Source organism: Mus pahari, chromosome 2, assembly GCF_900095145.1.
Source record: "Mus pahari chromosome 2, PAHARI_EIJ_v1.1, whole genome shotgun sequence".
NCBI lineage: Eukaryota > Metazoa > Chordata > Mammalia > Rodentia > Muridae > Mus > Mus pahari.
The window spans coordinates 7571559-7587143 of record NC_034591.1 but is presented as its reverse complement, the minus strand read 5'-3'; the positions used below and the strand labels follow the sequence as shown (position 1 = coordinate 7587143).

At 35.5% G+C, this 15585-nt stretch overlaps 1 protein-coding gene across 1 annotated transcript in view; it reads right to left on the bottom strand.

Annotated features, from left to right (window-relative positions):
• Positions 1 to 2717: 2717 nt before the first annotated feature.
• Positions 2718 to 15585, bottom strand: part of Sema3d (semaphorin 3D) — a 182926-nt gene continuing 170058 nt past the window's right edge. Inside the window, exons 16-18 of the mRNA XM_021190341.2 lie at positions 14734 to 14798; positions 10674 to 10813; positions 2718 to 3591 (exon numbers count right to left, since the gene is read on the bottom strand). Coding sequence (XP_021046000.1) covers positions 3166 to 3591; positions 10674 to 10813; positions 14734 to 14798 — 631 coding nt within the window. The 3' untranslated portion in view covers positions 2718 to 3165. The remainder of the gene's footprint in view (positions 3592 to 10673; positions 10814 to 14733; positions 14799 to 15585) is intronic.

Below are 15585 nucleotides of genomic sequence, written 5' to 3'. Positions count from 1 at the left end.
TTAGCCTCTAGGTAAGATCACCAATTCAGTAGGAATAGCATGTGATAATTAATATATGCAAAGATTCAAAGTACAGCACCAAGGAAAAGTCCAAAAGTGTGATCATAATATTGCAGGCATGTTGTAAGTAAGTCTTGCTTTAAACAAGTGATCCTGGGATTGTGTATCGGAAAGCTGCTGTGGATTCTGCAATCTGCTCATTTATTCTATGATGATTTTGCAGTTTGTTAAGTAATTTGACTGTTTCTTCTGAAATGTTTACTCTGTCATGTGATATGTGGTTTTGAACTCTTTTGGGAAAGGAAAACAAAGGATTTTACGTAAATTGCTCATTTAGATTATCCATTTCTAAACAAACTCTTAAAATTCCCAATAAATTAAATGTAAGTTAACTCATTCAGGCATACTACTATTTAGCAGCACAAAGGACAGAATACAATGCAGCAAAAACACTCACAGAAGCTAGAGACGTGTACTGAAAACAGAAAAATAGATAAAAAATGAATAACTACATAGTTCAGAGTTGCTTCTGGGGGATCTGCTGCCTTTAATATTTAAACGTTGAGCAATATTTTGCATTTTACTATTTCTATACAGAGTTGCTCGTCCTCAATGGTGAGGAAGTACACACTGCATATGTCAACTGAGCTTTCTCATTATAAGTCTTTTGAATAAGAATGGATGTTGCTTAGCTATAGTCTGCATTTCACAATAAACCTTAGCCCCACCTTTATTATGGAATCTTATTTTCCTAATAATTCTCATAATATATTTAATCATCATGAGTAGCATTATATCCAAAACAGCCGAAATTTTAAATCTAAGATGTAAAATATTCTACAGAATGTTAATAAAAAATTACCTTTCTAACTACATAAGTAATTAGAAAATAGTTTGGACATTATTATCTATATAAAATTAATTTTCAGATGTCAATACAAAGAGTAGAACCTTGTGCAATTTTTCAATACTACTGATATTTGAGTATTACTCTCTGATACACAACTATCTGAAAGTATTTTTTTAATGAAGCATGCACCCACTGACTTGAATTTGCTGTGACTTTGCAGGACTCAGTAAGCCAATAGATAAACACCCTTGTGTGATATATGATTAGTAGTCTAACCATGACACAAGAATTTGTATGCATTTCTGCTGGAGATGTTATTCATTCTGGTCTACAAATTAAAATTGTTCCTTCATTTTTGCTTTTTCCTAGAGTGAAACATCTACAAATATTCATTATTATACTAGACCCTTGCAGATCAATGTTATGTCCTTGAGATAGGTACCCAATGCAAGTTAAATGAATGGAAAATACTGACGCTACTTCGAACAGAGAGATTGTTTGACTCTGTAAAACTGATCTTTAATCACACAGACTTCTCACAGAATCTTTCAAGACATGTAGAATGCATGAGAAACAAGCAAGGTCTGTTGGTTTTCTAAAAAGCTGCATTCTTTGTGAGGAAGTGACTAATTGTTCATTTCACACTATAAAGAGCGTGAAAAAGGGAAAACAGAGGAAGGCTAAGGGCTTTGTGCTACAGGAAGGAAAGGTGATTTCTGGGAGACTGGCAGGAAAACACTGTTCAAAGAGAAAGTCGAATTTGACACATGTTAGCAAAATACAAATGGTATTTATGCTAATGATGTGAGTGTTTTCTTTACATGTGGAAGACTTACTTGTGAAACTGCTGAAAACAATACTGCTTGAAAGTTTATGTAAAGAGAAGATGTCGAAGAGTTAATTTAACCCTTCCCGTCGTCAAAATTTTGCCCTTACCCATCCATTCAACAAATATATAGCCCCACTCCCCACCTTGGTCATCTACTCAATTATCTCTATGTATTATGTATTGCTTTCTCCTATTTACTCAAAATATAATCAAATAAAGGATGTAAATTCAAACAATATACAGAATATGATAAATACTTAGAAAAAAGAGAACACAGAAATACATTTGTTATAAATAAAATATTGCCATCCCATAATTTTTAAAAAATTTTACTTTCACTTGTACTTTTGCTAACAATTTGCTATAATCTAAATGATTTTTAAAGGGTTTTTTTTTGGGGGGGGGGTGGGTTCAAGACAGGGTTTCTCTGTATAGCCCTGGCTGTCCTGGAACTGACTTTGTAGACCAGGCTGGCCTCGAACTCAGAAACCCACGTGCCTCTGCCTCCCAAGTGCTGGGATTAAAGGCATGTGCCACCACGCCCAGCTCTCTAAATGATTTTTAACCAAAACATTATAAGTTGGCAGATATTTATACTCCAGTGGAAAGAATTCCATTACATTTTATCTACTTTGTGGCTTTCTCCTTTTTTTATGGCAATATAAGTTTTTCTCAGAGCCAGAATTTATAGCTATCTTGTCTGTCTTCAAATAATTCCCATCTACAGATTAGGATACAGTGTATATCATGTCACCCTTACTATTATATTAAGATCTTTTACCATGTTTCCCAAAGAGCACAGGAATTGGGTACTGAGTTCCTATAGTATGTATTCTAGAGCATATCACTGAGTTCTGTCTGTGATGCTGTTTCTCTTGACCAATCAAAAGAAACCTGGTTAGGATCATTAATACCCTCTCACTACACTACTGCAGTACACTAGATGTAGCCTGTTGCTAGAAAGAGTAACATACCTTTCTAAATTCCCATGCCTGACTCCAAGTGTGGGCTGTTGGCTCCTTGAGAAAGTTTCTGTTACTAACATAAGCTGTTTTAATGTGTGCCTTTTCTCCAGTTCCTACATGATCACCTGTTCTGGAATGGAATGATTAACCTGCTTCTAAGAACATAGCCAGCAGCATGGGAAAGTCCATGCTTAATGGACAGGCGCAGGAATAAAGCACCTTACTCAGTGGACCTGGTGTTCACTTAGCTTGCTTATTTACATGACATTAAATTCAAACTATAAAACATTTACAAATGTAAGGCCCCTATTTTTAAGACAATTCTTAACTTTGCTGATACAGGTTTTGTTCTAAGAAAGCTGGTTCAGATGATGTCCTATATAGTCTTACTCAGCATAGCATCCTGTGCCTCAGTGAGACTCCATGGGAAGCATGTATGAGTTAGTATAAAGGATGTACAAAACAGAAGACATTATTTGTGCAGGCAGGTAAATAATTCCCTCTTTAAATTAAATAGAAAACTATGTAGCCACTGATCTCTGAAGCTCATCCAGTTCTCTGTGATGTCGTCGATTTCGTTTCTTCTTCATTTCCTGCATGTGCTTCCACTTTGGGCTGCCCTTGTTGCGCTGTCTCCGCTTTTCCTTGTACCACATCTGCTCACAGTACTGGTCCAGGCTGAAGTTCGGGCTGCTAAGGATTTGGATGTAGTCTTTGTATCTCAACCGTGACTCAGCCAACAGATCCTTGACCTGCCCCTCCTGGTATTCTGCCCTCTGGGTATTTTCCATCTGTTCGTTCTCAATGACATTCAAAGTCAGCTTCACGACGGTGTGGATGAAAGTGTGCTCCTGTGCTTTGCAGTAATACATCCCAGAGTCCTTCTTCTGCAGACTTCGAATCAGTAGCCCATAGTCCGTTTTGATGATCCTTTCATCGGGTTTCAACTGCAGGTTGAAAAAAAAAATGTAGGTAATAAATTAGAAACAGAGATCCAAAAGCGAATGAAAACAGACCACGTAGTTTCACTTAGATGAACCTAAAGATATACTCTTCATCTTTCTGTCATCAAATACAGCATTGTCAGCCATTGTTGAAGATGGTTGAAAAAAAAAAGAAAAAGAAAGAAAGAAGGAAGGAAAGAAAGAAAGAAAGAAAGAAAGAAAGAAAGAAAGAAAGAAAGAAAGAAAGAGAGTAAAGTAGTAACCCCCAAGATATAACCTGCTTTCTCTCTGCTTTATTTCTATTAAGTCAAATGAAACTTTAGACTATATGTAGTAGTTTTTCTCTGCAGTGGAGTGATAAGAGTAAAATACTGTAAGAAACAATAAGAAAAAGTTAAGCTATCAAGTGACGTTGACAGGTATTTTGGATGGAGATCAATGGCCTAAGAGTATAGTTTTAAGGGAGACTGTAAGAATAGTTACTGTTAGATTGAAGAACTCAGAATGTGTACTACCTGTGATAGAGAAATCTCTGCTTTCATCATATCATCGAATACATGATGTGAATAGTCTATGAGAAGGAGAAACTATGCCTCATGAATAGCGAATTGGGAAAAAAACATGGACACAGTTTTGGACATCAGAGCCCGTACTGTTAAAATTGCTTAAAGCTAATTACCCTATTATCATCAAGTTGTACACATAATACTTTGTACTGCAGTATTTGTGGGAAGTTTTGCCATAGCTTGGGGTACCTGGCATAACATGGTTACGTGATTTCAAGTGTGAGAAAACACAATGAATAAAAGGAGCCTCCCCTGACCAGCCACTGAAGCTGTGGTATTGAGGGAAAATTCAAATGTTAGGCTTGCCTGGCTCAAAAATGGTGTGAATAATGAACCATCTTCAATGTATCAGGGACATGTTTATCAATACAAAGGCCTTGTTTAAATGTTGAATGGCTAGACATGAAGTAGAACAACAACAACAACAGTAACAACAACAAGGGAAACCTGGAAGAATTCCCAGCTTATACATCTGTCCCTGAATTGTAGACTTCTAGTTGATGGAAATAGAAGAGGCATAAAGACAGCTAAATTAAATTTATTCACAGTGGGTGGACTGCAATCCACATTCTTATGTGAAAAGAATGTAGAAAAAAAATCTATCTTATTCTGGAAATATGAGAAAAGGGAAAGAAACATCTTTGGCTAGCAGCCCAGTTAACGAACAAGTATATGGCAAACCACCCTCTGTGCCAGAGAAGTGCAGCTGGCAGGGAACCTTTTGAGGCCAAAGGCAGGTCACAGCTCAGAGCCTCAGTTAATGAGGCTGAATGGTCTCCAGACCTGCCTTGCATTTCTCTGAGTCTACAACATCAGATTTTTGCTTGGTTGCTTATTTGTGTCTTTTTCTTCGATTATTTGGTGACCTGCACGTGTGTTCTTTTCCCAGTGGGTTGAAACTGAAAGTCATGACATCTTAAAATACTACTGTAATACAAATGAACCTCAAATTATTTTACATTCTCAAACCACAGATGGTGATTCACAACCTCCCTGATGCTGTGCCCCTTTAATACTGTCCGTGTTGTGGTGACCCCCCCAACCATAAAATTATTTTCATTGCTCCTAACTATAATTTCACTGCTGTCATGAACCATAATGTAAATATCTAATATGCAGGGTATCCGATATATGATTTCTGTGAAATGGTTGTTCTACCCCGCCTCACTATCAAGAAGTTGTAACAGGTTGAGAACCAATACCATAAGAGCTTCCTGCCAAAAATAAAATTAGATATGTATCTGTAGATTTCTAAAGGGAGACCAGTGAACAAAAATAGCATTCTCATACTTAACATAGAAAAACACACCTTCTTTATAAATAAGTTCATTGTAATTGTTTAAAAAGTGTAAATATATCTTGGATCTCAAACTGCTGGCTCTATAAACTTGGATGCTGATCTCTAACTACTTCCTCTTATGATTCATTTATCTTCCAGAATATTATCCTGCCCTTCAGTTTCTGCATAGCACATGGTAGATTTGGAAGCTAAAATGTGGAACATTCACAGCATTATAACTGCCATGTTGCTTGGGCTGAGGTGTTTTTTTCAGTTTTTTTTTTTTCACTGAAAATGGCCTGTGGCCTTCAGCAAAATACCATAGCTAACTACAGTTCTAGTCCATCTCTATACTTCACGGATCTCTCTGTGCTCTGTATCTTCCTGTTGCTGAGGCTACATTCAGTGTGGACTTTAGACACGAGCACAGTTCTGAATGGTTGCTTTATCTTTTTTTCTTTAATCTTCCAAAAGGAAGGAATTATAACTCCAGCTTCATGTGCACTGGGCACCACCCCAGCATGGCTTTGTCCTTCTGTTTCTGAATCCTGTTGATGAAGCTTTGTCCTGAGACCTTGTTCTGTTACCTTCTTTTCATGTTAGCATACTCCCTATGGGTATTCACAAACCCCCGACATTTCAGTTCTAGGTCATGATTATTCATCTTTTCCTAGGACTATGGAATACTCTGCCTGTTGTTTCATTTTTGACCAACAGTTATAAACTATGCTTGAAAAGAATTGTGCTACATGACTTTACCTGAGGTCTATTAAATTGTTTGATTAATTTTTGTTGCTTTACCGAAATTTCAAAAGTGTATCTTCAGTGCAGTGGAATCTTTAATAAAACACATTTTTAATTTCCATATTTGAAGATTCTTAAAATTGATGGATAAAAATATGTGACCCGGAAATTAAGTAGTTGGTTAGTATTCACTGAATTTCTATTATTTCTCAATAATGCTTTTCTTTGGTCCTGGGGTAAGATACATCATCAGGCAACTGTATATCCCTCAGTGAAATGGCAACACACTATTAAAAAGTCTAGTTCTTCTCAGATCACTTCAGGCCACTGATTTAAATTCATGGAATTTTCTCCACTCCAGAGTGCTAAGTAAAACCTTTCCTAAATTTAACAACACAAATCAGTCTTCAACTGGAATCAGTTATCCCCTTGCCTAATGTGAGCACGAACTACATACTTGGCATTGTTAAATGGGACTCTCCAGTGAAAGGCAATACATTTAAAATAAGAAGAGCAAAGAATGATGAAGGTCATTTAGATATAGAGAGCAGGTTAAGTTGCGGGGTGCTTTACTCTCTAATGATGAGGGTCATTTAGATATAGATAGCAGGTTAAATTGAGGGGTGCTTTATTCTCTAATAAAAGCAGCTGGAAGGCCTAAAATATTTCTCATGTCTTGGAAGAAACTATAACTTCAAGAATACTACTTTCTTCAAACAACAGAAAATATGACCACAGAGAAATTAGTATTAAAGAAGAATATACACTTTCAGCATGATAAACACGAAAGTCCATAAACTTGTCATAGAAAATACATTTTTATTTAAAATAAAATCCTGAATATTTGTTTAATTTAATATGGCAGGAATCAAAAAACTCTAAGGAAATTCTGTATGCATATTTTTAGTTTTTTTCCAATTATGCTTGCATGGTGCTACATAATGAAACATTTATTAATATAATGGGAAGTCAATAATTAATAATTTTAGACAAAAAGCAAAAAGAAATACGCGGCTAATGTACCTGGTTCATTCCTTGAGAAATGAAATTTATACATAAATAACTGTTAGAATAACATTTTACTTTTGAATAAATATAAACATATAAATATAAGGTGTAAGTATAAAATGTCTTAGAAAAACATTATTACTGTCCTATTGGGGAAGAAATTTCTAAGCAGAATAGGGGACTTTCAGGATAACATTTGAATTGTAAATGAAGAAAATACCTAATAAAAAATTTGTTTAGAAAAAAACTATTAACTTACAAATAAGGAGATTTTTCTATATCAAATATAACACTTTTGTAGAAAAATTAAAAATTCTGAGAAACAAAAATATATAAGTACAGTTACTTATAATGTTTTACTATTAAATTATTGATTTCTTTAATGTATGAATGGCTGGAAGAAAGTGTTTCAGCTGAGTCTGCTAGCAACTGCCTAAGCAGTGCACACCTAACATATTTCACAGAAATTAAGGAAAATCTACACCAAGGAAACATGAGGATGTTTGCTCAGCTATGCGTTTTGAACACAATCTATAAGTTTTTCAATTTGCTAAAGGTTTCTTAAATCTTATGTATGCTGTTTCTGTAAGGGGTGTGTGCCTGTCTGGTGATCTTGATGAACAAACAGTATAATGACCAACATCTCCAACCTACTCCTTTAGTTTTAGGATCTTGTCCTAACTAAATAGGAAAGTAAATATAAAGGGACCCTTTCTATTATCAGAAAACATGAGCTATTCAAATAGCTTCTCTTTTTGACTGTGGATTGCATGTGGACAAAAGAGGGATAACAGCATAGTGTTTACTACTAACAGGAGGAAGCAGAGAAATGCTCCTGGGGCAAGGATGAGGACTGGAACTGAATAAACCCAAAATATCACTCATGCTTATCTGCACTAAGTGGTCTCGTGGCTCTTTGTGTGTTATTGCAAGGTTAAAACCATTTATTTGCTTTCATAACAAAGAAAGAACAAAAGGAAAACAGAGACCCACAGATGGAAAATGCAGAGACTGGAGGATGTTTTAAAAACATTAAACTCCACTAAGAAAAAACAGTATGGCAAACGGCATGAAAGATTGCTTCTTTTCTTCATTAAAACTAGCCCCAAAGTTCAACAGAAGCTCGGGGACTGCCGATTAACTTTCTGGCTACACCATAATCACCATCAGTTTCAAGAGCAGCCTTTTAAGAAAGTCAGCAGATAACTGACTCATGACCTCCTCCAACAGCGCCCAACGGCGGCGACGTGACTCAGTGAGGAAACAGGCTTCTCCTGGCGCAGAATAACCTGGTGACAACATCTGTAGCCCAAGAGACCTTGGGACATCCCTGGGGCTTTTTATGAGGAGAGGAAATATTACAAGCAGCAACCTTATGAGAGAGGAACAGGAGACATCCTGCAGGGTAACGTGCTTCAAATGCAGCAGAAATATTGCTCTGTTCCTCAACTCAGGAAGCAGCTCTGTGGGTCCCGGACAATGGGAAACTGTCCATTTGCAAAGACAGATGAAAGTACCAGTTGAAACATTGCAGGGAACAGACTTTTCGGTAAAATTCAATAAATACATTATTTCTGCCCCATTGAATTTCATGGAGCATGGTACCATCATGCTATGTGATATAGTGCTGTGAGGTGCATTAAAATAATGCATAGATATTTCAGAAAATAAAGAATGTAAGGTAGTTATGAGTATCTACAGCTAGAGGAATACCTCTGGCAGGAGCATTCTTTTCCCTCCAAAGAGCAGATTTAATTTGCTATGGAGGACAAATAACTTGTTAAGCAATTACATTTAATAGAAAAAAAATCAGACCTCAGTACTGTTAAAATCTAAAACTTGTTTCAACTCATGTAAAATTTCATATTACTCATATTAAAATATAACTGAATTGAATCTACATCTTATGTAGTTAGCATTTAGTATTTCTTGGGAGTTTGTATTTTGAAGTAAAATAATCATTAATATATCAGACATAGCTCAATATATACTAGAAAATTAGAAAATAACACAGACTCAAAACAAATATTGACTGTGTATATTATCTGCATTTGGTTAGTGATCAAGTTTTATTGATATTTGGCATCATAGAGAAGACATGTATATTTTCAGTTTTGTTTATGTGTTAAACTTCAATTGACAAAGAGAAAATGATTTTCTTTTCTTTCTTTCTTTTTTCTTTTTCTTCTTTTCTTTTCTTTCTTTCTTTCTTTACTTTTTTTTTTTTTTTTTTTTTTTTTTTTTGAGACAGGATTTCTCTGGCTGTCCTGGAACTCACTCTGTAAACCAGGCTGGCCTCGAAGACAGAAATCCGCCTGCCTCTGCCTCCCAAGTGCTGCGATTAAAGGTGTGTGCCACCACTGCTCAGCTGAGAAAATTATTTTTATTCTTTTCTTTTTGTGTTACTTTTATTAACACAGAATTGTTATTGAAATTTGTTTTTAAGTATCTTATGATACTGCTGAGTTCTATTCCAAAGGGCCTCGGCTCTTTCTTCATCTAGAAAAACATCTATTCTGAATTCTGCACTCAGTCTTTCATTCACCATAGCATTTCTAGTGTAATATGAGAACTGTAAAATCTGATAAAATATCATTAGGTTGCTTATTTTTTTATTTATACATATTTGTATGGACATGAATGTATACTGTGCCACAAAGGTCAGAAAAGGGCATAGAATCCCCTGGGGCTGGAGTTAAAACAGTTATGAGCCATACAATGTGAGTGCTAAGAACTGCATCTGGACCTTTTGGAGGAATAGACAGTTCTAACCATTTCCCCAGCCCCACAGTGGACTCTTTTGTCTTCTTTAATAATAAACATAACAATAATCAATTCTACAATTAGCCTTTGCTTCATAATATTGAATAAATATTAATTTAAGCTTTCTAAGACTGCCTAAATTAATCTCACTAAATTGTAAAACACATATGACTTATCTGTCATAAAATGTTCATGACACATTTAGATCGCAAATTTATATTAAGAAAATTAACCGAAAAAAATGAATAAACATTACTTTTTTCTCCACTGACTTAAGATGTAATATATAAATATATAAAATGAAAATATGTAAATCTCCAAATACTTTCCCAATTGTTCTTGTGATACAATATAATAGAAATAGATATTTCATTTTGTGAACTAGACTAAACTCAATATTAGCTATAATTTAGAGATGTTACCATGGTTATGAAAATATTGTGTTCTCTCCTTCAGTCAGAAATTATCTTGAAATGTTTGAAGTAATAAAAATTTGGAAGAAAACTCAAGTGAATTCATTTTAAATGTGTGCTACATTTGCATTAAATAGGCCTGTTTTTATCCCCCAAAGAATTATAGACTCTGTGGTTAATGAGTATAAACTCTTATATTTCCTTTTATCACAAAATGACAAAACTTCTCTATGGCACTCAGGGTTGCGTGTCTTTCATAGCAAATAGCCTGCATTCAGTTTAACAGCAGCATCCTTGCTGGTGATGGCTTACCTCCTCTCGATGCTCATCTCCTGACCGCTGGATGGACCACTCAACAGAGGCTTGTTGGGATTTAGGTATACATTCCAAAAAGGTTGAATTAAATTCAATTCCAAAAATCACCTTTTCATCAGCTGTTTCATGACTAATGCCTAGAAAGCAAACATAGCATTGGAGATTAACCTTGACCTGGTTTTAAAAGCAATGGGAAAATAGACTGATTCAGAACAGATGTCATCAGGGGAAAGTCATACACATTATTAAAGAGAAAGGAAATTCATGCTCTAATGCTGTTACCTGAGAGTCAAATACTCTTCAACAGAGTGATTTTTAAACTACATGTGCATCATCATTTTAGTCTTTCATTGCCATATTACAGTTAGTTTAAAGAAATGACAATTTGCAAGATGTAGCTCTTCATTTTGTATCTCTTCATTAAATAACTTTTTGTCTCCTTCAATGTCATATCCCAGCCTTAAGGTCATATTCTAGTCTGTTGTTAGTTTGGGAAAGTAATTAGTTATATATATATATATATATATATATATATATATATATATATATATATATTANTATATATATATATATATATATATATATATATATATATATACATATATTTCAATTTTATGTGTATTCATGATTTGCCTACATGTATGCCTATATTACATGCAAGTAACACTCACAAAAGTAAGGTAGAGAGTTAGCTGCCATGTGAATGCTGGAAATCTAATGGCCCTCTAAAAGATAGGCTAGTGCTTTTACTAATGAATCATCCCTCCAGCCCTAGTAATTTATTTTGAAATGAACACACACACACATACACACACACACACACACTCTCACATGGTAGACAGAGACAGACAAACAGATACACATACACACACACACACACACATGAGAGAGAGAGAGAGAGAGAGAGAGAGAGAGAGAGAGAGAGAGAGAGATTCTACTTGTATTGATGTACAGAGTTGACTAGATAATATTTAGAAATTTCAGTATCGCCAATCATGAAAGGAAGGAGAATAGTCCAGATAGTCCAGGCTTGATGAAATCGTGTGGCATGAACAAGCATAATGGCCTGACAGAAAATGGAAACCCTGTCTATCCTGCCCACCATATTGTCTTTAAAGATATCCTTTCCCTATCATATAGTTAGTATGAATCAGTTAATGAAAGTTAAAGAGTAGGTTCTCAGATTGTTTATCAATTTAGCTACACTACATTTTATCCAGAATACTGAAAGGCTGTGTTCCATGTGGCAAATAAAATCTGTAGCTCAAATTAATCCAATTAAAATAATGATGACTTCACAGCCTGGCTCACTCATGTACATGTCCATCATATATTCAGATATTCAGTTCTACAGAAAGAACGACTTAGTACTTTAGGCATCATCAAAAGATGAAGGCTTGGGGGATCTAGGGGAATCACAAGGAAAGCACAGAAAACAGACCAACAGATAAACAATGGAGAGAAAGTCAGCCAAGTTTTCAGATAGGATGGGTGTGAAAGTCTCTCTGAGCAGCTGCTGCGTCATTGTAAAGTCCAGGGATGGAATGAGATCAGATGAGGAACCACAGCTTCACTGTCACTACTGGCAACCGGAAGAGGTGGAGTCAAAAGCATTATCGAGAGGTCACTGATAGAATGTGAAAGGGAGAGGCACCACTAAGGTTTCTAGGTGATTTTCACTTCCGATGAGTGAACAATGGTGGTATTTAAAAACTGAGGTGGTCTACAGAATATGAAAACAAAAATTCTTTCTCAACCATTCAGTGTAGATGATAATTGGGCATTCAAGTCCAGTTTGGGGGTAGGAATGCAGACACGCATGCCTAAGAGAAAGAAAAGTTAACTTAAAATTTTAAGAGTCAAACAGCATCTACTACTACATTTAGTGGGGGGAAAAAAGCAAACAAACATAGAATGAGAAAATAGCTCGAAGTGCTCCCAAACTGTGAGGAAACTGAGAAAATGCAGAATGTGCAGTTTGATAAATATGAAGTCCACCAGAAAGACACAGTGCCACAGTACTGTAAGTGTGAATAAGTCTACCTCTTTGAGCCCAATAGTGGCTCAAGGATTTCTGGTGTAAATCTCCAATGACTAATGACTCAAGCTAGAAAGGAACAAGAGCCAGCTCACAAAACTCCCTAACTGGTAAGCACGAGTCTAGAGAATGAAGTGTTTCAAAGAAGAGAGAGTTGCAGATTGTATAAAACTTGTAACTGAAGGTTGTCTATTGGGTTTGGAATGGATGAAGATGCCAGTGATCTCAACAAGAATGGAATGTGCGGGATGACGATTCAGATGTCTTGTGTAATGGTTTCTAGCAGGGACAGGAGATGTTGTAAGGCGTATTCCGAACGCCCGAGGCAATGACTGTCCATTGTTCATTTCTTTTTGCCTCTTGTCATCACCTGACATGTCATTTATATTTCCTGTTTTATGTTTGTCCTTTAACCTAACAGACACTGGATATAAAGACCAAGAATATGTAAGTAGTGTCCATGAATACCTAGATAATGTTCAGTTCATTGACATATCCACAATATTCAAAGTTGTCCCAGGCTTATCTTTTTATTTATATGTGTAAAAGACAATTCATATTTCACTAAACTAAACAAAGGATGTAAAAGCAATTCACTTTCACACTAGAATTAAAAGGCACACTGCCTCTTCTGTACCAGAAATTTCTTTGCACAAGAGGGAATTGTGAGGTATAACCATGCATGTATTGGTTTTCCAATCAAGAGGGGACAGCTAGATGACCAGTTATTAACCAGCTATTAAGAGTTCAGTCATTTTTGATCAGTTATAATGTGATGGAAGAATATTCTTAAGGAGAGAAAGAGAGAGAGAGAGAGATAGAGAGAGAGAGACAGAGACAGAGAGACAGAGAGAGACAGAGAGACAGAGAGACAGAGAGAGAGACAGAGACAGAGAGACAGAGACAGAGAGACAGAGACAGAGAGAGAAACAGAGAGAGACAGAGAGAGACAGAGAGAGAGAGCCCAGACAGAGACAGAGACAGAGAGAGAGAGAGAGAGAGAGAGAGAGAGAGAGAGCCAGAGAGAGAGAGAGAGAGAGAGAGAGAGAGAGATAGCCCAGAGCCCTTGGCCATAATAACACTTAGGAGGGAGAAAAGGGGAATCTCTCTGAGGTAAAGGTCAGCATGCTTTACATGGCTAATCAAATTCCAGGGCAGCATGCCAGGTGACATAGTGAAACCCTATCTTTAAAAAAAATAAAGAAACAACAACAATAACAACAACAACAAAAAACAAAAAACAAAACAACCAGTGCAGGGAAAGAAAAGTGAAAAGCAAAATTAAAGCTGCTTATGATTTTTAGATTCAATTATTTCCCCATTTTGAAACTCATTCACCAAATGTTATGTCCACCTCTTCCCTTCTCAGATTTTCAAAGCCTTCTGTTCTGACTCTTCCTTCGGAATGATATAGCCTCTAGCAATCTCTCCTTCCTACATTACTAATTATACCCTATGACATCTCCTCCAAAGGACATAAACATGCTAAGGAATTTCTTTGTCTCATAGTATAGTCGGATCAGTTAAGTGCATGTGGAATTCACTCAATGCACATTTACTGCTTGAATGTATACAAGAATAAGTAAATGTAAATAAAGTAGAGACTATCTAAAACTTTTTTCTAATAAGTACCAAAGTTTTTGTCAGACCTTCCTGGGAGGTCTTTATGTTTTACTCAGGATGCTCAAATGTTTGGGTCCAAATCCTGTTTTGCTTCTAACAGTCTTCAAACTTTATAGGATGGATAAGGCACTGAAGCAGAAACATGCCATGATGTAGGAATTTAAAAGACATATGAAATAAACCATGGTCTAACAAAGGATTATTCGCTTAGGCTAGTAGACAGAATTGGTATATAAAATCCTGTTACTTTTCTAGAACATAACCATTATACAGAATGAGATAGTCATATATATGGTTGTTTAGCTTTGTATAGTAACTTTCAAAAAAAAAAAAAAACCAAAAAGACCAGGCTTCCCATTTTAAGTGGTAAGAAACGTGCATCAAGCCCATACTTACTGTCTTCTATGTCCCAGCACTGAGTGATTGGGTCCCCATACTTTACATCCTGGCGTCTAGCTCGCCTATGGAAAGAAGATTAAGCTAATTAGATTTTCAAGACTAATTAGAATATAGAAAGTCTGTCTCTCATGTTAAAACTGACAGATGCAAACTGTCCTTGTGTTACTGTGCAACCTAAAAGCAGGTCATTGTTCCCATCAATCAAACATTAATTTAAATTCTCGTGGTAGAAAAGTCCCAACATAACAAATCCTGTCTTGCATTAAGATGATCGGAATTTCATTTAACTGCTGTTCTTTTTTTCTAACTTGACAAATTATTCAACAGAACAGGTTGAACATGATTAGGACCCAACTTTAAATACAAGACATGAAAATAACTCTTCTTCACCTCCTACCTGTCAAAATTACAATGTAAAAGGTGTTCCAATGAGTAGCAAGGTACATAAAAATACAGAAACCTCATTATATCTACGTTAACTCTACTGCAGATTTCATTCAATAAATTAAGTACTGTCAGAAACAGAACTACACATTCAATATGGTATATATGCATACATGCCATTATTATCAATAAATATGAAATTGACATTTTTGGGGCTTCATATTTAAAAAAAACTACATTTTTACTTAATCTGTTAAGTTTTATATCTCAATATATTTTCATTTTATTTGTCTATTTTTAACAGAAAGTACTTTAACATACACATTAAACCTAAAGACATCTCACCATGCTATTATATGATGTTTTCATACACACATATATACTTTTGTGATGCTGAAATTTGGTTAAATGTATTTATCTCTTTATATATCTTTTTATAATATAAATATTCAAAATTTCTTCTGG